Source organism: Eublepharis macularius, chromosome 7, assembly GCF_028583425.1.
Source record: "Eublepharis macularius isolate TG4126 chromosome 7, MPM_Emac_v1.0, whole genome shotgun sequence".
In the NCBI taxonomy this organism is placed as follows: domain Eukaryota; kingdom Metazoa; phylum Chordata; class Lepidosauria; order Squamata; family Eublepharidae; genus Eublepharis; species Eublepharis macularius.
In genome coordinates, this window is record NC_072796.1 from 110,545,700 (window position 1) to 110,569,746 (window position 24,047).

At 43.2% G+C, this 24,047-nt stretch overlaps 1 protein-coding gene across 3 annotated transcripts in view; it reads left to right on the forward strand.

The window, feature by feature from the left end:
* The window catches only part of CPQ (carboxypeptidase Q), a 255,379-nt gene that overhangs the window by 145,003 nt on the left and 86,329 nt on the right, over positions 1-24,047 (forward strand). For all 3 annotated transcript variants that reach the window (XM_054985469.1, XM_054985471.1, XM_054985470.1), the window contains one exon: positions 9,762-9,873. In XM_054985469.1, the coding sequence (XP_054841444.1) occupies positions 9,762-9,873 (112 nt within the window). The remainder of the gene's footprint in view (positions 1-9,761; positions 9,874-24,047) is intronic.

Sequence of the window (24,047 nt, forward strand, 5' to 3'; positions counted from 1 at the left end):
GGTTTAGCACCAGACTGAGATATTAGCAATACATTAATGATAAATGCCATTAATTAGAAGCTGTATAAGCAATTTGAAACTGATAAGCAATTTGCAGCAAAGACAATGGATGAAAGAGAAATGGTTCAAATGCAAGAAAATATTGTTCATGGCTAATCATAGAATCATATAATGATAGGGTTGGAAGGGACCTCTAAGGTCACCTAATCCAACCCCCTTCACAGTGCAGGAAATTCACAACTCCGCCCCCCCCCCCCACACGCACACACACCAGTGACACCTGCTGTATGCCCAGAAGATGACAAAACACTGTCAAGATCCCCAGCCAAACTGACCTGGGGAAAATTGCTTCCTGACCCCAAAATGGAGATTGGCATTACCTTGGGCATGTAAGAAGGGGCCACGAGAACTAAGCACCGAAGGGGCCACAAAAACCTGTGTATCTGTGTCTTCATGAGCATGAGATGGGAACAGCTCTACAGTGAGGCAAGGTGAGATGTAGACTTCAAGCAGCCAATCTGGGGTGACAGCATCCTCTGCCTCTTCTTGCTCTACCTCAGTGACTGTTGTCACCATGACACTGTCCACACACATTCCCATGAGCTGATGCAGTTAATGTTCCTTTCCTTCTTGTTCCTCAGACTTTTAAAAGACAGTGTGGCAAGTCATGGATATCCAGTTTATTTACAGGAGGGGCTGTGGCACAGTCCAATTCAGTATAAGGTAGCTTTCTGTGTTCTTGTGTACAATGGGCCTTTCTGAGCTCTCTTGAGACACAAGAGTTCAGAAGGCCCCACTGGCCACACATGGCTTGTTATGCTGTCTTTGATGAAGAAGGAGGAATGGAGAGCCAGTTTGGTGTAGTGGTTAAAAGCTATAGGACTCTGAACCGGGTTTGATTCCCCACTCCTCCACTTGAAACCAGCTGGGTGACCTTGGGTCAGTCACAGCTTCTAGGAGCTCTCTCAGCCACACCCACCTCACAGGGTGATTGTTGTGAGGATAATAATAACACACATTGTAAACCACTCTGAGTGGGCATTAAGTTGTCCTAAAGGACAGTATATAAATTGAATGTTGTTATTACTATTATTACTATAGTGTTAGCTATAGTATTAGCCCCATATCCCACCACTAACACTAGTGTTAGTGGTGGAATATGGGGTATTGGCATGGTGGATGGATTCTGGTGGCATCTTTTGTTAAACCGCCAAGAATATTATAGATGGTGTATTCTATTCCCCACTCCAAAACTGAGACCCTGAGGAGGGGGTTGAGCCCAGAAGAAAGACAACTGTGGCAACTTACACTAAATGTTTTAACAAGCCATCCTTCGATAGTCAGAAACAATGACCAAAAGTGGAACCGTGATTTACCAGGGGCAAGAGAGTAAGAAAATAGGGACTGTCCCTACTTGGAAAGTATATAAGTAGGTCCTTTTTGAAACTCAATTTCAGGCCTTTCATTCTGTTGGCCCACACAACAAAGTTGTTTAATAGGGGGTCAGCATAAAAGAGCCATAAGGAGGCTATCGTAATGGGTAAAAACACATTTAAGGACAGTACAAAAAGCAAAAGCAGATTGTCCTGTGTTGAAATACCACAATACTTTACTTAACACACACATCGGAGGGCTAATAGCGAACACTTGAGTATGTGAATAAGTGTGGAGTGGGAGCTTTCAGAGGAGTTAGGGCATTCTGACTTGAAAAAAAGCACTCCCTAATGTGCCTATGTACATATGTGAGTGGGAAGATGAAGAATCCCTCTGACTGGTTTCCTTATTTTTTTATTAAACATGGCCTGTCTTGATGAGGAATGAATTCAGCACATGACTGACAAGTGTTTAATAACTGTCATAATGCTGGCCTGCCAGGAAATTGAATTAGTCATCATGCATTTGAAATGTACCCAGCATTTAATTTCTCTTCTGCTATTATACTGATAAGGATTCAGAGGCAGAAAGGCAGTCCTTTAGCTGTGAAACTGTAGCAAACCCAATGCTCACATGGCACTGCTGCTTGAAAATAGCTCTAATCCTTAAATACCCTTAAATACAGGCAAAATCTGATCCGGAATGCACATGTTGGTGGTTCCTCAGTGCGTTAAATATAAATAAAATGCAAAACTGGTGTGGGCCAGTTTCATTGCTTTTTCGTACCATGTTGGAGTGCACGAGATATGTATATTGATTTCCATAGAATATAATGTCTGGCAAATTTACCTTGCACTATGTCCTGCAGTGCATTAACTGCTCTCCCTGCGCCCCATCCCCTGGATGAAATGCTCCAAATTCTGAAGAGGAAGTTGCGAATAGAAATAGTCAGGGGCAGTCTTAGTGATTCCAGGGCCTTGGCCAAAAATCCAGGATGGGGCTCCAGAATCACTGCCAGTCCCCACTGGGGCCCCCAACGTGCCTCCCCCTGCCACTGAGATTCCAGCAACGGGCAGCCCTTGGCCCCTTGTGACATCGGCAGGAGCTGCTACTGCCACTGGAAGCTAGCTGCCTAAGCATCTGACAGGTGGGATTGAAGCTGCTGAACCTGCTTCATGGGGTGTAAGGACTGTGGAAAGTCAGCCCCCCACCAGCATGGGGCCTGGAGCAGCTGTCTCCTTTGCACATTGATCAAAATCACCCACAGCAATCATATTCCAAAGATTCTGTCAGCAGCCATGCTTACTCCATTTGCACTCCAATCCTACACTTATCAGGATGTTTTAGCAAAATTTTTGACATACCATGTAGGCAGCCATTTTGCCATTACTTCTTACAGTACCCTTAACTACCCTTAATATCAAGGGGGCTTGGCTGATTTATTCCAGTCTCCTTGGTGCCTTCAGATTAGAGCAATTTCACGTTAATGTCTTGCTGAATAGTTTCTGGCAGAATCACTCCCCATGTCTACTGCCAATGAGTCCCAAGAGAAATGAGATTTCATTTTTATGTGCCTTCTAAATAATGCAGGTATAGTAACTTTTAAAGCTTCAGCACTGTGGCTTATATGCTGTGTCCCCTTCAAGAAACAATGAGGTTGTCTTTGGAAGCTCATCAGGGCTTCCTTGAGGAATAGACCGTGTGGGTTTGAGTCTGGGCATCAATCCTCCTCCTTTGGGGGCTACTAAAGCAGAAAAGCTTCAGTAACTTAGCCAGCCCCTAATGAGTTTCTCCTGCAAAGTGCAGTCACAGGAGAATGCTGAGCTCTAGAGTGTGTTGCACATTCTGGCCTGATTTAAACATGATGCTGGTAGGGCAGAAAGACTCACCTGTGTGATAAAGCAGATGCCCAACGTCTATTTAAACTGGATCCTCAGCCATTATGCATGCAGTGTTAGCACACCAGATATGGAAAATGCACATGCGCTGTTAACATGCCTGGCAGGCATCGTGTGGCTTGCCGATGTTTCTTATGTAGCCTATTTGCACGGGAAGGGACCCAGCAGATGTTCTGTTGTTCTGCCTATTCTGTTTCACGTCAATTTCATATAGGGCAGCAGATCTCATTGTGTGACCTATAACATTCTCCATACTCCTGAAAATGCAGGAAGTTGAAGTAGAAAGATTCTCTGAAGGAAGCGAGTTTCATATTACCACACAAACCCTGTGAGAAACCTGGACTACAAGACCAGAGTTACATTTCAGGGGGTCCCATAGTCACTCTAGGATTATTCACTATGATTTCTAGGCTTGCATGTAATTCAATGAGCAGACCACGGTGAACATTGTTGTCTGTTCAGAACCATCCACCAGAAAGCTGAACACATCCTTATACTAAGCCAGATTGGCTTAGCTTGTTCAGGTTAGCTCAGTATTATCTACTCTGATTGGCAGCTGCTGTCTAGTATCTTAGGCAGAGAAAAGTCTTTCCCATCACCTTTTCCCTGAGATCTTTTAACTGGAGATCAATGTGTCTATCTAGTGCGTTTTATCCTGCCTTTCCTACAAGAAGCTCAAGGCAGTTTGCATGGCTTCCCCTTCCAGTTTATCCTCATAACAACCCTGTGAGGTGGGTCAACCTGAAAAAGTATGACTGGCCCAAAGTCACCCAGCAAACATGGTGGCAGAGTGTGGATTTGAACCCAGGGATCCCAGACCCTAGTCTACAATTCTACCTGCTGTATCTTTAAGAGATTGGACCTGGGACCTCCTGGATACAATGAATGCTCTCTACCACTGAGCCAGAGCCTAAAAAAAGTCATCTGCCACCCAATGTGTGTGGTTTTGAATCAGGGATTCCTTCATCTCCCTTTAGTGGTTTCCTGTTGTTATTCTAACAATCCATGAATCTGGATCTGCAGTGATCACAACTGAGAAGTGACTCTTGCAAAATGAATTGCTGCGTGCTTGGTATGATAGTTCTGTAACACAGAGAGATGTGGCATACAGCAAGTTCTCAGAAGGCTGTAGAAAATGTTTTGCACCTTCCCCCCAGAATAACCAATCTCTTTTCCCCATCCACTTGTAGCAATTTATCCTTGTGTAGTCATCTCCCCAAATGCTAATTCTTTATGTGCAAATCACAAGAAGAGAGATGTGTATCACAAACAGCAACAGAAATCAAGAAGGGTTTTTTAAAAAAAAGTTTAGTGGTAGGTACTAAAACCTGACATATTTCCAGCTGGTATGCTGTACATTAAGGAATATTCACAACACCTGTGATGGGTCTACTTAGTAGGGAAACTTGCTTCATCAGAGGATGGCTTCTTCTGTTCAATAAATATATAAACACAATACAAAGCTTATACCAAGGCAGACCGCTGGTCTATTGAGGTCAGCATTGTCTGCTCTGACTTGTAGGGGCTCTCCAGGGTCACTGTCAGAAGTCTTTCAAATTACCTTCTACCTGATACTTTTAAGTGGAAATGCTGGGGATTGAACCTGAGATCTTCTGCATTCTAAGCAGGTACTCTAGCCATGCCCCCTCTCCATTGAAGAAAGGTCCCTCACATGGAGGAAAACAACTGTGTAAATGAATTTCTTAAGGAACGGTATTTGTGACTTCAGACATGTGTCTGTCTCAACAACAGTCTTCTCCAGGCTTACCATGTTCCTGCTGGTGGTGGGGGATCCACTGCTTCCCACTGCTGCTCAACTGGGCAGTGGGAGAAAAATGGTGGGAAATGGGGGGCTGGGCAGTGTCCCGACACCCTTGTGTCACGCACCATGCCCCCAGGAGTGACATCATGGAGTAACCCAGGACACTCTAACATTTGGGGGAAACTCTGTAGTTAAATGGGGAGTGATATCAGCATGCCATTGCATTGCTGTTGCACCCCTCACCCCCACCAGATAAGTCTCCCCCCTGTTGCCAAATGAGCAAAGATTAGTTCCAGAACATCCCTCTGCTATTTTACAAGGGAAGTGACAGTTTACTCCCTAGAAGCCGGGTGGGTGGACGGATGGGGTGGGGTGGAGGCAGCATAGGCAGGGAGGGCAGAAGATACCCTTCAGTTGCCAGTTCAGAGGTCTTCTTGAGGATGATGCTCATTGGAATCATTCTTTAGAGGCAGCAAAGATATGTATTGAAAATACTTACCATTACAGGAGTAAAAGACGGCCAAACATGCCTGGAAAGCCTGGAGGGGCAAAGAGCCCCTAAAAAGAAATAACATGGAGTGTGTGGCGAGGTACAGGGGCCAGTGAGAACACACAATGGCCCCTGCTGCTTAAGACCAGTAGTTCATATGCTGTTATCAATAAAATATAAATAAATGGCATTTGCACTGGTCTCTGTGTGCAGTCCTGCCACAGGACTCTACTTCCTGGCTTCACCTTCTGCTTCCTTGCTCACTTGGTTCAGGAGTTTGACTCCAGGCTGGCCACAGCTTACCCTGTGGTTAGGCACCTGCTGAAGCCCATGGCTTCCAGCAGGGCTTACTGCTGCTCTCACCTTTGTGCCTTCCCTGCTACCCTCCCTGGTGCCCTTCCTTTGCAAGCCCTCCTGCCACTCACACTCCCTGTGTTGCTCAGTGCCCACCATGTAGGTGGCGTCTGACAGCAGCACTCCCAGCCACACACACTGTGTGAGTGGTCGGGAGCACTTGCAAGTGAATGGGGGTGGGAGGATGCAAGGCTGGGAAAAGTGAGCATGAGTAGGGGGGTACAATGGCAAGAGGAGGGCCTTGGGCACTGTCTGCCTCCCCAAACCAGGAACTGGCCCTACTTTGCCCCCCCCCCATCCTGGGCCATGCTTCATCCAGGTATCAGGACTGTTCATTTGAAGAGCTGTCCTCTCTGTCTGAGGGCCACTATAATATTACATTCCATGTGTTATGGGAATAAGCCTGAAGAATCACTTCCCCCTTCCCCCACCCACCAGCTAGGAAAGGTAACACTTTCACAGCAAACTCTCATTTGTTGTTGCATCTGAATCACAGGCTATGGTTTTGTTTGCTGCCATTGTGTTAAAGTAGTCCAGTTTGGTAATCTTGTCATTTAACAGAGCTAAAATTCATTCCTTCCCAATCCACTGAACCTTAACCTCCTTTGGCATAACATTCAGAAATTTGTGAGTGCCCTTTACGATAGCAATTTCTAATCCCATGACAGATTACACTACCTTTTGATTCAAAGTTCCCTGCTGTTGTAATGCGAATCCTTTCACAGGAACAAAAAAGTAATTCTCTATCAGCCATTCTCACATAGCTGTGGTTGCCAGGGAACATCGCACAGTATTAGCAAGATAGTCTTTCACTGCTCTGGATAAAGTATTGCTTCTGCTGCAAATTCAGGTTTTGCAATACACTTACAAACTAGCCCATAATTCACTTCCCGATATAAGTACATTTTTCTAAGTCCGGTGTTTGATGAAAACAGGTTGACCAATCTACAGTCTCTCCAGTGAGATACTCTTTTGATAGTTAACACCTCCCTCGGAGTCCTGGCTGCCTATTTAAAAACTTGCCTAGATGGATTCGCATGATCACACTGTGATTATCACACTTTCCTTGTTTTTGTTTTCTTTTTCTCTTGCAGCTTCAACCTGGAGATCTTACTCTGTAAAATATTAACAATGCGGGTGAATACATGCCAGCCAATATCTATTAATAATTATTTAATATGGATAAATTAATGTATGGAATTCTGATGTTGTCACTCGTTGGAACTCCACCCATGCCATACTTCAGTGTTTGGTGGAGCAGCAGGCCACCCTCACATTGTGGCTCTCGGAGAGTGACACTTTGAGAGGGGAGAGTGAGTTCAGCCCAGAGGACTGGCTCACCATCTTCTAGACAATGGAGGCCCTGAGGCCCTTCAAGGAATTCATGGTTGCAATCTCATGTGACACAGCGCCCCTGGGTCGGGTCACTCCTCTGGTGCATATGCTTCAGAGTGCTATGGCTGCCTTCCTGGACCCAGATGCAGATGCAACAGGGCATCACGTCCTGGCTGCAGCTTCTCACCAAGAAGGAGTCATACATGTTGGCAACCACGTGTGACTCGCACATCAAGGACATCTTCGCTGAGTGGGCTGGGAACCTCAGCAGCGCAAGAAATGCTCTGTCTTTGCGGGTGCAGTACAGGCAGGCCAAGAGGGGTTTCCTGCAAGCAGAAGGGAGAAGTGCCCAGTTTTGCTGGACCCCCATCACTCCTTCATCAGCAGGATCCCCCACAGCCAATGCTGAGATGTCCGTGGAGATGGAGATAACTCCTGCATGCCCTCAGCTTCTCTGGGAACATGAGGTGTATGAGCTAGAATTTGGCAGAGGCAATGGTCAGGGACTACTTTTCAGAGCCCCGCGAGTTGCTTTCCACTGATCCACTGAGCTACTAGGCAAAGAAAGAGGCGGTTGGGCCAAAGCTCTCTCTCGAGGCTCAGAAGCTCCTCTCGTGCCCTCCAATGAGCATGGAGAGCGAGCACATCTTTTCTTATGCAGATGACATTGACAACTTGCATCACACTCACCTGCTTCCCTGGAGAGTTGAGCAGTCAGTCTTCCTGAAGGTCAACATGCCACTCTTTGCTTTCCCAACTTTGGACTTCCAGAGTGAATGAGGTGAGCGCACTTTGTGGCCTGCATCCTCTGGGAATCTGAGGTAAGGGAAAATGCTCTTTCTAAGTCTTAAAAGTTAGGTAGAAAGCCAGCAAGAGAAGGACAGTTGATTCAGTTGGCACAACAAATGCACACTGCAATTTGGACCCCCCCCACACACACGCACACAGACACACACACACAGACACACACACTCTGCAAAAACAGTAGCCCACATTAGCACACATTTCTGTAGATAATTGAGAAAAGAGGCCCCAGAAAAGTTCTCTTGCCACTGGGATGAGAAGAGTCAGAGAGAGATGTTAGGGAAAGTGGAGAACCACACACCATGTGTCATAGAAGGAACCCCACAGAAACACCCAAATGAAGCTACAGAATGCTATAGAATAGAATAGAATAGAATAGAATAGAATAGAATAGAATAGAATAGAAATGTGATGTGTTCTAATGTGAACTTTCTTCATTGTAGGGGGGGTGGGGCTGACAATGAAGGCTGTTGCAGAGAGAGGATTACTTGTATCTCACTGTCACTTTCAGCCTGAGGCCATGTGGGTAGGATGCATTTTATGCAACTGTGCTTCCCCAGGAATGAGTTTGCATTTGGGAGTGACATCCTTGCTCTATGTGGATGTGCCCCTGGGAAAGAACTTTGAAAAGTTCTCATCATAGGGAACAATGGACTGGTCAGGTTGGTCAGAGGGTGCTGTTTTTTTGGGGGGGGGAGCATCAGTTTGGTTCTGTTGGGCTGTCCAGTGTGGAGCTTGCATTTGGGAGTTTGCCTTTGGCTATGGCAGCCCTCAGTCCATGTGTTTCTGCAGTGGGAGTCAGCTTAGAAATTTCCCCCATAAAAAGAACCAATGGGGTGGCTGGGGGCACCTTGTTCTGGAGCCCACAGAATGGGCCCCTGGGGTCCAGTCTCTCTGAAACTTGGGGAGTCTTTAGAAGACAGTTGGGAGTAGGTTCCCTGAAAATTTGTTGGAATTTGCTTTCAAAATGCCACCCCTAGCCCCCTAGATAGCCTCCATAGTTTTCCCCTTAGGGAATAATAAAGATTGGAGGTGGCTGGGGGCACTTTCTTTGGGGGACCATAAAATGCCTCCTGGGGTTCAATCATTAAACTTGGGAGGTCTTCAGAGAACAGTCAGGAGCAGGTCCCCTGAAAATTTGGTGAAAGTTGGTGAAAAAATGACACCGGAAGCAGCTCGAATTGAATTTCCCATAGGAAACAATGGCCGAATTTTATCAAATTTGCTCTGTAATATTGAACTGGAGAATCAATTTGGTATGGGGAATACCAATTTTTTCCCTCCAGTTTGGTATTATTGAACTGTTTTTTTTCCTGTGCACACTCTTATTTGTTCATTGTAACTGGTGAACAGGTCTACGGTCTCCTAAGGTTGATATTGTTAGGGGGAAAACAAACCCTTGGAGCTTTGCTACACACATGTGCCTCTAACATAGGCTACTTCTCTTAGTGGCACCTAATACATTGCCATCAGTGTTTCAAGCCATCTCCATCTGTGGCAGCAGCAAAGCTGAGGGATTGCATGTTGGGGGATCAGCTCAACTTCTTGATCATCCAAATCTGAATGTCATCACTTTCCACTGGGACAAAACTGTAATTTGTAATGATCTCATTAGCCAAAACATATTTGTGAAATGATGGTTTTAACTAAACCCACCAGAAAAGTTAAACAATCCAAAGATCATCTGATGTGGATCCTTTCCGCTGCAGCTTTTTCATGCAAGTGTTCTTGGTTATATTTTTAGGTTGTGCTCATCAGTGGACATCTGGACAGCTGGGATGTAGGGCAGGGAGCCATGGATGATGGCGGTGGAGCATTTGTTTCATGGGAAGCATTATCTCTCCTTAAGGATCTTGGTAAATATTTACCTAAAAATGATGTAATGAGTAAAGAATTGCATGGCTTCTTAAACTTTTTCCCCCCAGAAGTGACAGCAAGTATGATTACTGTACCTCATCTTTGTTCTGGTGAAAAGTGTCTGTTTGCAATGTAATTATTCCCAAGAGTTTCCCTGTAATAACCGCTGATTCTTTAAGGAAACCTGCAGTGCTGTTAATTTACAAGTGTAACAACATTTCCGTATTTTTCATGTCTGAGTGTTGGGAATCAAAAAGTGCCATCCTATACAGATTACATTTCTAAGCCTGTTAACTTCCACGGATTTACAAGGATGCAGTTTGAAGGACTACCCAGTAAATGTGGAAACACATTTGTGAACTGTAGCATTATTCTTTTCATGAAAACACCATATTGGCCGTATCAAATACCTCTGTTATTTCTTTTGAACATCCCTGTGGTGTGGTCTGTGGTACAGTCATAAGAACATAAGAGAAGCCATGTTGGATCAGGCAAATGGCCCATCCTGTCCAACACTCTGTGTCACACAGTGGCCAAAACCCAGGTGTCCTCAGGAGGTCTGCCAGTGGGGAAGGGTCACTAGAAGCCCTCCCACTGATTGCTTCCCCAGTGATGACCTCACTTATGTTTAGCATGAAATCCTATATAGGTTGGGTTTTCCATTTATTTATCATTTGGTACATTAAGAAAGTGATCCTAAGCAGGTCTAGTCAGAATGCTCCTTGAGTCTAGAGAGACTGTTGCCATGAGGGGCAGAACTTTTGCCACCTGCTCTGCTTCTTACCTCCTCTTCCTCCCTTCCAACCCTACAAGCTTAACTGGGGCTGCCTTCTGGAAGGGAGAAATGCCTGGAGAGAGACTCTTGCTACTGGGTGGCATTTTTACCATCTGCTTTATTCCCTTTTCTTCCCCTGTGGATTAGTTTGTTGTTGCCAGGTAGATTTACTGTATTTAAGGTCTGTTGCTTTTTTCATATTGCAAGCCGCTTGGAATTCATACTCAGTGGAAAAAAACAGGGTAAAAGTATCCAAAAAAACAAATAAATATGTTACTCAGTGAAGCATAAGAGAGAGTAACTCACCCACAGCTATCCAACACACTTTCTGACTGAGCCAGGATTTGAACCCATCTGATCCCAGTCCCAATCCACTGCTCCATCCACTATGCCACCCTGGTTCTTCTTATTAGCATGTTGATATTGTCCAAAGCATGTTATCAAACTAATTATTGTTGCAGAGGACGAGCTGAAAGTATCATGGCCACTAGTGAGTCCATGGCTTGGGTGAGATTTGGGAACAAAATGGAGGGGCCAAGTAAATATATTTAGAAAGTATTTATTATAAATGTGCACATATATAAATTAAAAACAAATGTACTGTACTGTACCATGGTCTGTTTGTATTGGTCATTGCACTGTACCATCATCTGTACATTGGGAATGTTCTAGCAAGTTTTAGCATATGTATGTAGCCTGCCAGTCAGGCCTTATGTTTTAAATTTGTTTTTAATCTATATATGTGCACATTTATAATAAATACTTTCTAAATATATTTTATTTTAGGTTGTAACTTGACCCCTCTATTTTGTTCCCTTGCTAGTTTGGATTGAGTTTGTGGGGACCTTTCCCCACACCCCCTTTTCTTCCTTGTTGTTGGGTGAGATTTAAACAGGCACTTGCAGCTCTACACATATTGATTATCCAAGAGAAGATGATATTAACCTCTCCTGTCATAGAGAAGCAGAAGTTGGAAGTCAACATCAACTTCCTGTATGGTACTGAACATTGGCTAGAATTCAAGAGAAAACAGTGCAGTTGAAGACCATTTACCAGATTGACATCATGTGCTTTCTTAAGACATCCATCCATTTGGTCTGTTCCAAATGGTATTACCCAAATAGGAGGTCTCCTTAATTAGTTGGGGGAATTAGCATTAAAAGATGCAGCGGGACAGGGAAACTGGGAGTCTCCACCTATGTCTTTGGGGATTGTTCCTTTAAAAAACTCTCAAATAAATCAGGCAGATGTTCAACAGGAAAGGGTTTTTTTTATTAAAGAACAATTAAAGGCAAGCATACAGAAAATCACACACAGCACACATACAAGGCTCACTAGAAAAAACAGGCAGGAAAGTGGGAAAAAGTAGTCAGGGAGGGCGATAATTACCAGTCCTGACGAAGGAAGGGTCCATGGGAGCAGCAGCAAAATGACTGATGTTTCATGGGGAGAAGGAGAAGGCCCAAGCGAACTTGAGGGTGGGTATATGGATCTGGAACACACGTGCACAGTGAGTACTGGCTGGGAAGCTATAGGGCAAAACATTCCCTGGGGCAAGGCTGATGTCTTGCTCCCCAAAATAATAACATAATGGCTTGTCCAGAAGTAGGACACTAACTTGGGAGAAGCTCGATATGACTATCTGGAATGGTCTATAGGTAAAAATATTGCTTGATGACCTGGTAAGTACCAGACAGGAAGACTATCAAATATGCTGAATAGCTTTGATTAGGTAAGTGGGAGAGTGGAGGTAGAGGAAGGCATTGATGAGATTAGGCAGGGAGTTTTCTCAGGAAGCCTAGTTATCTCTGCTGTTCTCCGAATGTGGAGGACTGTTAGTTAGTTGTCAACTGGCATCCTCTCTGCCTGAAGCCAGGCAGTGTCTAGAGCTTATGGCAAGGGGTTTGTGATATTTCATATCTATAAACTGCCCTTATAGTTTGGGGAGGGGATCTGACTGCTAACGATGGGTGCTTCAGTTTCCCCCACAAACATGTTGGGCAGCTTATACCCTCTTTTCTAAAAGTGACTTTTGTCACCCTTGGTTGTCTAAACAGCACCATATGTGGTTTGGATTGACATTCTAGTTTTTATTACTATAGAGCCATCTTGAGTTTTTGCACGGAAAATAAATATACAAGTTTATAAACATATTTACAGAATAGACATGAAACTGTCAATCTAATCAGGACATAAGTCATTTACTTAACTAGTTAACTTTGTGCTTCCATCCATTCCCATAGTATATCCCATAATGTATCGATCTGCTTCATATTAACATAATAAACTGGGCACTAGCCCAGTTCAAATGTCACATTCCTGATCCTCCAAAGCATGGTCTGACCTGGAGAAACAGGCATTTCTCACAGTCTCACGGGCTTCCTTGCATTATTTGCTTGCTTAAATGGGGCTGTATCCAGACTAAATTTTCTACTCATGCAGGATACTTCTGTCAGTGGAACAGAACATTCCTGCCTTCGCCCTTCTGACTGCAGCCCACTGATCTCCCCAAAATGTTCCTCCTGGAGGACGGGAGCCCCTCAGCATGAGAGGCAAATTAGAAATAATGGTGGAAACTACCCCACTCCTTCAGGTAGCAAAAAAATTTAAACTGGATCTAATCCTTCATTATAGTTTGTGTTTCCACTTGCAACTCAGGTGGATTGCTCAATTAAAAGCAATGTAATAGGAACTTTATAAAATGGACAGGCAACATGGAATAAAACTGGATTTAAACATTAGAGAACAGTGCACTAAAATAGCAGAATACACACATACAAATAATGCAACAGAGCTGAATTGCTAGAGAACAATTCAATAAAACAGTTTAATATGTACAGTGAACACAGCAATGCAAATTGCCTCCCTCCTTTCCTGGTTTGCCTTGAGACCCAAAGTGGGCAAACTGTGATTTAGGCAAGCATAGTTTGACATTAAATCAAGGACTGAGGCTACTGTTTGAAGTTGGATTCAGCTCATAGGTTTCCTGTTCTGGATGTCACAGCAAAAGATGCTTTGATCAAATAAACATGGGAGGAGCAAATTGGTGTGTGAGGCATGTGGTGTGTTCCTAATACATGGTTTGGATGAATGGAAATATGAGGAGTCAGCCTGTCTTGAAGGGAGTTGCATTCTCCTCGAAGGAAAAAGTGCTTAGATTGGGGGTCATACTGGATCCTGCCCTGTGGTTGGAGGCTCAGGTACGTGGCACCTATCTCAGCTTCAGCTGATACGCCAGCTACAGGCCTTCCCCTAAAAGCCTGACCACTGTTATCCATGCTCTGATCCCATCCAAGTTAGATTACAGTGATGTGCTCTACATGGAGGTGCCTTTGGAAACTGTTTTGAAACTTCAGTTTGTCCAGAATTGGCAGCCAGGTTATTGTCAGGGGCTGGATACGGGAATCATCTCTCTCTCTCTCTCTCTCTCTCTCTCTCTCTCTCTCTCTCTCTCTCTCTCTCTCTCACACACACACACACACACACACACACACACACACACCCTGCTGCTAGGCAATGGACTGTTTTGTTAGATATGCAATGTGGTCTGACAAGTGGGTAGATATATTTAATGACAATGCAAAAGAAACCATAATTTCTGGATTAAGAATACAGTGACTAATCTAAATATATGCAGGAGCATTAAACATGGATATTAATCAATTAGTGGAGCTATATACATCAGCCCAGTGAATAACCAAGCAGGGAACAATTGCTTTTGATAGTGAGAATCTCTAGAGAAATGCAATCAAATTTGTGAATTATTTCCAATTCTGCCGTTTCTTTCTCCAGTTGGGCACAGACTGCCCAAATGTACTCAGTCCTTAGGATCAAAGAAGGATGACCAAAGGGACTGTAATGCTCGTTTACTAATTTCTCACTGGTTACAGTCCTGGAAATATCTGCTATAGCAGAAGATGAGTGGGTTTATTTTTTTACCACATACCTAAAAATGAATACCTTTAACAGCTTTAAATTAATAAAATCTGTCTTTTAATAGTTTATATGAATTAATGTCTTTGTTAACATTGTCATACCCATAAAAATGTCAGAAGTAGTAACATCTCCGTTGCAGGTAACTGAAGTTCATATTTTTTTTAAAAAAAAGCATGGAAACCTATTCATATTCAGTAACTCTTGATTAGCTAGACATGAGCAGGGTTTTTTTTCAGGGGGAACGTGGGGGAACGGAATTCTGGAACCTCTTGAAAATGGTCACATGGCTGGTGGCCCCGCCCCCTGATCTCCAGACAGAGGGGAGTTTAGATTGCCCTTTGTGCCGCTGAGCAGCAATCTAAACTCTCCTCTGTCTAGAGATCGGGGGTGGGGCCATGAGCCATGTGACCATTTTCTCTGAGGGCAACCCATTGAGTTCCACTACCTTGTTTCCCAGAAAAAAAGTCCTGGACATGAGCATTGATCAGTCAAGAATCTATTCTCAGGGAAGGCCCTGATCCTTTGCATTGCTTCAAGCGATCCATTGTTCTCTTTGTATTTCTCCTCATTACTGTTTCTCTGCTATGTTTTCCTTATTCTAGCATCCTCTCTTTCTATTTTTGAACACTGTGTCCTGAGCATATTTTGTCAGCATTGGAGCATCTCAGACAGATTTGATAAAATCAGATATCTGCTGGCATTCATACCGTGCAATCCTATGCCAAGTTACTCTAGCCAATACAATACTAATCACTGTGCGCTTATATACTGCATTCTAGACAAATTTGTGCTGCATTCAGAGTGGTGAACAAAGTCAATGTTACCCTTATCCTCTCAATACAGCTAAGGAACTGGGGCTGAGTAGCTCACCAAAGGCCACCTACAGAATTCATGGCAGTAGTGGGAGTAGAGCTAGCAGAGGGCTGATTCACAGCCCAGCCACTTAACCACTAGGCTACAGCAGCTCTTGCTAAGCTTCTCAATAGCAAAGGCACCTAGAAAGGCCAGAAAAGGGCAAGAAAAAAGAAGCCATTTCCCCGCAAGAGTTTTTCCCTTGTTCATAATTCAAAGAGCTCTTTCCAGCTTGAGTTTGGGGAATTCTGTTCCTTGCTAGTTAACAATGTGCAAAACATCTTAGGCTGTTAGGAACTGTTCTTTTATGGGTGGGTCAATGCCAACTTCTTGTTCTCCAAATTGGATGCTGAAATAATTTGTCCATCTGTACCTCAGCTCAGTAATTACAAACAGGCAACTCTCCCCACGGCAAGGACTTCCTCATTCACTTCAGTGGACTCCATATGGTTAAATGGGCCCAACCCATTAGGGAGCTTTTTCTCACAGGTCTTATGAGGCTTTATGACGGGAAGCACTGGGGCAGTAACTTCAGAGATGTCGGTGACATGCGCTATGAACACAATGCATTGTCAAAGCAATCGCAATCTTTCAAGCATGAGGTCCATGACATGTTATCACATCTGAACCTTATTATAAAATTAGAATTATGCCAAGTGCAAAAAGTGGTCATGTGAATTGGCTCGTAGAAATGAGAAATGAACAGACTTTCTTGGCTGTTGTCACTGTGGCAAGAGGGTACGAAGTATTTATCCAGTGGAAAGCTGTGACCTTCCTTTAGATACACAGGCATATCGGATATATTATTCAAGGGAAGATTAAAACATGAAACAGGCTAGCCCCTTTTGATTGACAGCCCAAAGTGAATGCCTGATGGGAAAGGAGGAGAGTGGAGTTAGGGTGTTCGGTGACCATCCTTGACCTCCCTGCATCCATCTGAAGCTCCGAACGCAGCCTACGCCCAAACTAGCTCAATGCAAATAGGCTTCTGTTCAGAGCTTTCAGTGAACTTGTGAAGGCCAAGAGTGAGGCTACTGGGTGCAATACTGAGCTGCCACCTCCATGCAGTCCCCCTTTCTTGCTGTCGACAAAAGCTGCTGGACGGGAAAAAAAATTGTTACATGAAAAGAACTGCTGTTAACTTGGCACTACATTAATCAGTATAAATCAGAATGTATTCCAGTCATTATCCTTATATAAAAGCAAAGTCTGATTTTATTAAATATATATATATATATATATACAGAAACTATCACAAAGCACTTCTCACTATTCCATCCATTAGTAATAGTTATGACAAGCTGTAACAGCTTTCTCAGACTGAAGAGTAGCTGCACAAATGAATACTCTGTATATGTATATTGTGCCTTCTTTCCATAGCATTACAGTTTCAGGGATCGCAAGCAGAAAATAAAATAACTGGTTGGATGGTTTTCTGCCCAGATGCCGCATGACAAATCTGCTGTTTTAATAATAAACTAACTTAACTACCGAGATTATTTTAATAAAAGTCATTCAAGTGCAGTGATAAGTATTTTAGATGGGAAAATTAAGACTGTTGTCTTGTTCCTTTCAAAAAATTCTTTAAAGATGCATAACCAGATCTTCTGATGCTGACAGCAATGCCAAAATTTATTTATTTATTAATTTCATATTTCTATTCCACCCTCCCCGCGAGCAGGCTCACGACGGATCACAACCCATTAAAATACAAAAAAAATCCATTTCCATAAGACATTTAAAAACATCATTAAAATAAAAACATATTTCTAGTTATACAGTCAGCCTTACAAACTAAAACAGGATGGTGGACAGGCTTCACAGGGAGGGTTAGATTTTATACACCCCTTGTTGTTTCAGGCTGGCAGAGGCCCAGACCTCAGCCATGTGCCTGGCGGAACAGCTCTGTCTTACAGGCCCGGCGGAGAGATAGTAGGTCTTGCCGGGCCCTGGTCTCAGTAGACAGAGCGTTCCACCAGGTGGGAGGCAGGACCGAAAAGGCCCTGGCTCTGGTCGAGGCTAAGCGGGCCTCCTTGGGACCAGGGACCACCAACAGCTGTTTATCTCCTGATTGGAGTGTCCTCCGGGGAATATGGGGAGAGACGGTCCCCACATGTATGTCGTGTATGTCAGTTTTGTGGGCCAAGGGTGTATTTAGAATCAGATTTGTTAGGCATTTTGGGATGAAGTGTACAATACAGATGTTTGGAGTTTGGATGCTTCGGTAGCTATTAATTGTGTTTTGGGAACCTGCTTGATTTTTTTTAATAGTCTGTCTCAGTAGTTCACCCATATTTTATGGTGAAAATTGATAACACAGGCAATGAAGTAAATAACTAATGAACAAAAGAAAGCAATGAACCAGTAAAGAAATTACTTTTTTTAGAAGTGCAAACTCAAAATCAGCATTAGTTCAAGCGCATTCATTTATTTTTATTGCAGAATGCAATAGCAAATCTGTTTTAGCAAGAATGAAAGCTACTCATCTATCACCCCTTCAGAAGAGATAGTCCCCATTCCAGGCTGGGCAAAGGATTATCAGTGCACAGTAAATTGCAAATTGTGTGGAGGACTGAGATTTACTTCATTTTGTTTTGCCTTGGATATGAAGTAGAAAGAATTTCATCTCACCTTCTGTAATCAAACGAACACAGGGTTCTTTTTCCTTTGCCCTTGTTCCAAGGCACATTCCGTATGCTGTTTGAGAGTCCAGATGCCTATTCCTTTGACAGCTATCCATTTGAGATGTCCAGCAGAGTATCGCAGGGGTGGTCAGAAAAAAGCATCCCTTTGCAGCTCTCATTTCTGGAAAGCCCTTAATTAGTAGTGTGGGGTCTTTGCCTGTGTTGGGGAGGGTGGCCATCATGCTATCTCTTCATGGGCCAAGCCTTCTGGGGGGCAGAGTACATATCCTTCAATGGGGCCCATCGTGGAGGGTCCCACAGACACTCCACTGTCATTGAGATGGAAGACCATGTGTTTCTTTGGTTGATGTTGTTTGATTGGAGAATTAGAATTCTGTCTGCCACTGGCCTGGTTTCTTTTCACTCATGTGGGCCCCTGTGTAAGCAGCAAGTCCCTTTGAAAATAGCTGATGGAGTGTTGATCTGCATGCTCCATACGCAAAAGCCAGCACAGGTTTTTCTCTGCATGCTTTATTCAAACCGCATTCCTCATGTTCTGGGCTGCCAGGTGGTCATTCCCTTTACCACCCTTGCTTTCAGGATTGCAGGGGAGATCAGAAGAAACCAAGCTTTGAATCTGGGCTACAGCTCCAATGCTTTAATTACTGTGATAGAATCTGGACTTCAGGAGTGACAGTTAAGGAGATTAATGGCTGGACAGACCGGCTGAATCTTTAGAGGGATATTTCTTGGCAACAAACTCAGTGGAGGATATTCAAACATATCACAGTACATCTTTCATTTTAAGGCCTACACCAATCATTATACTAACAGAATGAAATCAATGGGCTTAGACTGGAGTAGCCCCGTTTAGGATTTCTCTGATAAATCTCTTTCTTGACTGTTGAGTTGTCTAGAATTTCTTTTTCTTGTGTTCAGTTAATGATAGACTGGACATTTTTCTTGATTTCCAAGATTCCTCAGGAAGGATGTCCATGAAATTCTTGTCTGTCAGATTTTCCCCACCAAGGTAGATCTTTCCATTCACTAGTATGACATACTAGAAGAGAGGCAGTTATACTTTCTGTTTTTTGCTGCTTCTACCTTGCCATCAACAAAAATATTATTTAATACCTATATATTAACAGGTTTCAACTCTGTCCATAGATACCCTGGCCAATGTATCCCGCTCCTCTGGTCTTAGAACCAGTGTGGTATATTGGATAGTGTGTCAGACTAAGTATGTGAGACCCAGGTTCGAATCCTGCTGTGCCATGGAAGCTCTCTAGGTGACTCTTTGCCAATCACACACTTTCAGACTAACCTATCTCGCAAGGCTGTTGTGACGATTAATGGAGGAGAGGAGAACAATGTAGGTTGTTTAGAGTCCCCCTTTTGGCAAGAAAGATGAGGTATAAATTGTGATGACTAGATAAGACCTCAAAAGTTTGTGGCCTTGCCAGATTGTTGGCCAGGTCCCCTGGAAATAAAGACTTGGGTCTTAAATAGAAAACCCAAACATCTATTTTTTAAATAGCTGCAAATAAAATGTATATGCCATTTTGTCCCTCAGTAAAGGACGGTTACCAAGGTGAGGCTGTAATAGTCACTTGCCTTATTAAAATAAATGGTTACGTTTCTTTACTCCTCTTCCCAAGCTAGTACTTCACAGTAGTACTGCAGCTCAACTGTTATCAGGAGGAGCAAGTAGGAGCATGAACATCACTCCCATCCTACAGTCGCTCCACTGGCTACCCATCAGTTACCATGCTCAGTTCAAAGTATTAGTTATTACATACAAAGTTCTTCATGGCTTTGGTCCGGCATACCTACAGGACCGCCTCCTTCCTATGTTCCTCCACGGCAGCTTCGCTCATCTGAACAGAGTCTCCTGCAGGTACCAGGCTGGACACAGGTGAAATCAGCAGGAGCCTGTACACGGGCTTTCTCTGTGGTGGCCCCTATTCTGTGGAATGGCCTGCCTGAGGAAGTCAGAAGAGCCCCCACTCTCCTGGCTTTTCGAAAATGATGCAAAACCAAACTATTCAAAATACTTAAATGGGAGGGCTGTATTGTAGGGAAGGGGTCTCAGATGATTCGCTAATGAGTTATGGACCATAGACTTCATCACTATATTGCCTTATATATTATCTGCTGCTTTAAATATGTATTCTTATATACCACCAGTGTTCCATGTTGTCTAATGTTAGTCCTAGAATTGGTTATGTTCTTCAGTATTTTTTCTACTCTGTATTGGATTCTTGCTAATACTATGTCTTTTAAACTTGTATCTATTTACAATACCCTGTGGTATTGTTTATGAAATGTCCTTGATACTGTATTGAAATGTACTTTATACTGATTGTACTAATTTCATACTGTGTAATCCACCTTGAGTCTCAATGAGAAAGGCGGACTATAAATGACATAAAAAAAAGTAGCCCAGCAGCTCCCTGAGGACTGCCTCAGACTGCTTTATAGTCTTCCCTTGGGTCCTGCTGAGGCATTTTTTCCATCTCTTCAGACATATATAGCCATATCTTCTAGCTTCATCCTAGGCTTTCTATGCTCTTTCTCCTGCCTCAAAAAGGCTTGCCTTTGACTTCTCACTAATCCAGCTTTCTCCACTTCACAGTATTTATCTGTGTCATAGAACTCACTTCTCCACATAAATGACGTAAATAAATACTACTAAAGTAGAGTCTCCTTGCTATCACTCTTCACACTCACCCCCCCCCCCCATGTTTTAGTGTTAATACATGATGATGCGTTTGGTTTTTTCCCTCAAGGAACCCAATTTGTGCACGTTTCTCTCACATGCACGCACGCATGCACACACAGTATTTTGCTATATTTTAAATATCTTTAATTACAAGATGATCCAAACCATAAGCACACAACCACATGTGCATATAAATCAGGGAAATGTGTACCATTTCCACGATCGCTCAACAAAATATGCATGTCAGATCAGATCAAATATAGGAGTCAGTCACCTATTTGGGGAGCTAAACGCTGGAAAATAAATTTGAAAGTGAGTCATAGAAGGCCAGAAGTTAAGACAGAATACCCAAGTTACCCAAGTTAAGACAGAGATGAAATAGGGCAAGGGGATTTTTTTTCATTCAGTCTGTAACCAGGATTTGAATGGGAAATGAATTACGTGAATTTTAGCACTGAGACTTGATGCCTCATATCCCTGGTTTTACTTCTTCAGCTCCCACATGGACTTTGCCCAGTAACTGGCAGCCAGCAATAAGAGGGAATCTGGACAGAGGAAGGTATGGCTTCCTGGGTGGCAGGAAAGTGCTTGATGACAGAAGAATATGGTATTGGCAACCCCTTAGCTTTTCTACTATGAGGAGAAAAGAAGCTTGGGGGAAGGATTTTGACCAGAAGCAATTATTTTCACCCCTTGCCTCCCCATCATCCCTCTTTGCAAATTTGCAGCCTCTCAAGTCTAGTTTCGATTTTAAAAAGTCATGGGAAAGTGCTTGTAACTGTTTGTCTTGTCTAATTTAGCCCTATGAATAGACAGAGCACACCTGGAGTTCTCTCATGAAGGTGTAGCCCTGCAGGTGTGTCTTGCTGGCTCAGGGAACTTGTTACAATGGCATTAGTGTCTCCTGTATAGAATGGATGAAGACCAGTGCAAACAGTTTTCCTCACAAAAACAAAGAGAACCCTAATGCATCCATGGAAGCCCAGGGAACTTGTTTCTGAGGCTGTTCCCATAGCAACTTGTTCAAAGGAAAGATGGCTCCTGTGACAATGAAGGTGTCTCTTCAGACTATTGTTCCTTTGTTTATCTGACTGGTGTCTGTCCACTAATTTGTGAAGGAACCCATGCAATTAAATGTAAGGAAACTGTAGTAACTAGTTCCCTGTAGAGACTTCAACAACGAATGCCAGTACAATAGTATACCTTTTAGCAACTGGTGTAAACGACTGTAAAAGAAAGACATAATAAATACCTTCACAGTTAACTCTGCACGCAAACCTCAGAATTTTTAAAGCGTTAAACTGTGAACAGTTCTTTTTATTATATATTTAGAGTTTATCATGGTGTAAATAACCCATGTGTATACGCACAGCAGAAAGAGGTGGTAGAATCTTGAGGTGCTGTAGTGAACTGTACATCAGACTTATTTTTCATAAACCAGAAAAGAGGACTGTCCTGTGAAACAGAAGGCATAGAAGATAAGCTTCAAACAAGACATCACAAGTGAATACATCTGAAACTACTGTAACTTCAGTTGGCAAAAATATACACCCGTCAGCATTTTCAGTCTGCTTCCCTGCGCATGTTTCCATTAGGGTTGTTATTTGCCCACTTATAGCATACCCCCCCATTGGCACTCCCAGTTCCTTGCCAGTGCTCAGTGGAGGCCACTGCATCACAAACAAACACACACACATTTAATATGTCCCATGCAGATTGAGGCTAGACAGGTCCTGTGTAATTGAGACAGAGAGAACATTACAAAGGAAGTGTGGGCTGAGCCATAAATATCACTCCATTTCACTTGGAAAAACTTGGGAGCAAAATGGTAAGTGCAGAGCCAGGTCTAGTTCATAGGCTAAAACAAATTTTATGTTTCTGTCAGAATGAAAGTGAAAGAACATGACATTTTCAGTTCTGGAATGCGCTGGTACTGCTTCTATGGATTCTGAATATCCTAGTACTGAAAATTAGTAGGCAACTAACAAAGTAATTTTGAAAGGGAAGGGAGTGATGAGGAATCACTGTGTGAACTTTTTAGGCCCGGAGTTGGGGATAACAGCTGAGCATCAGATCCAGCTCCTGTTGATTTTATGAGAAAGCAGGACCATGCAAAGAAAGTCTCTAGGCCATAATAATGGGGTTGGCAGCTAAGCTCCGCATCAGTTGGATAGTAAGATCAGGCTGTGAGTGTGTCCCAAAGAGATTTTACAAAATTAAAGGAGTGCCACCAAATCTACTCTGGCCTGCTGACATAAAGATGTCTCCTTTCCAGTGTGGCTGGTCTCGATTTCCCTCCTTTGCATAGGTTGATTCCCCATCTGACTTCCTTCAGATTCATAGTTCACGATCCATTGCATGCTGTTCTTAATGATCTGCTGCTAGCCTGAGAACTGCTTTATAAATATCAGTTTAGGCTGCCCCATGATATTTTACGCTTTTTAAAATGTTGCTGGTCAGACACCAATCTCAAACTTCTTTCTTTTAACTATGTGCCTTTTAATAGTTAGAGGAAGTCAGCACACATGTGGGCAGCAGCTGTAAGAATGCATTATTTAAGCATATAAATGGACACCCCTGAATTTGTTTGGACACATCCAAATAGCTCAGTGAACAACCGGTTCCCTTATTGTGACCAGCAGGGCTTTTTTTCTGGGAAAAGAGGTGGTGGAACTCAGTGGGTTGCCCTCAGAGAAAATGGTCACATGGCTGGTGCCCCCCCCCCAATCTCCAGACAGAGGGGAGTTTAAATTGCCCTCCGCGCCACTCGGTGGCACAGAGGGCAATCTAAACTCCCCTCTGTCTGGAGATTAGGGTGCGGGGCCACCAGCCATGTGACCATTTTCAAGAGGTTCCGGAACTCCGTTCCACCGCATTCCAGCTGAAAAAAAGCCCTGGTGACCAGTGAGCAAGACGTGAGCCAAACCAGGAGTTTTAAAAATTATTAATAAGTAGAATAAAAACTACAATATTCAAGAACACCCCAACAACAAATGATAAAGAAAATCAGTATCAAGCATATGAGGATGATCTAAAAGAATATATGTCAATATTATAATAAATATTTGTATAATAAATAAAAAGAGAACAGACCTGGAAAGATTCTCTAGAATTACCATTACTCCTTGACTTCAACAGTATTCAGCTAAAATCCAGAACATATTTAGCCAAAATAAATGAAATGTTCAGTTGATGCTGGTATTTAGTGATAAATGGTTTTGCCACAATAAGGAGATTCATTCCAGATAGAGGAAGATGTATTCA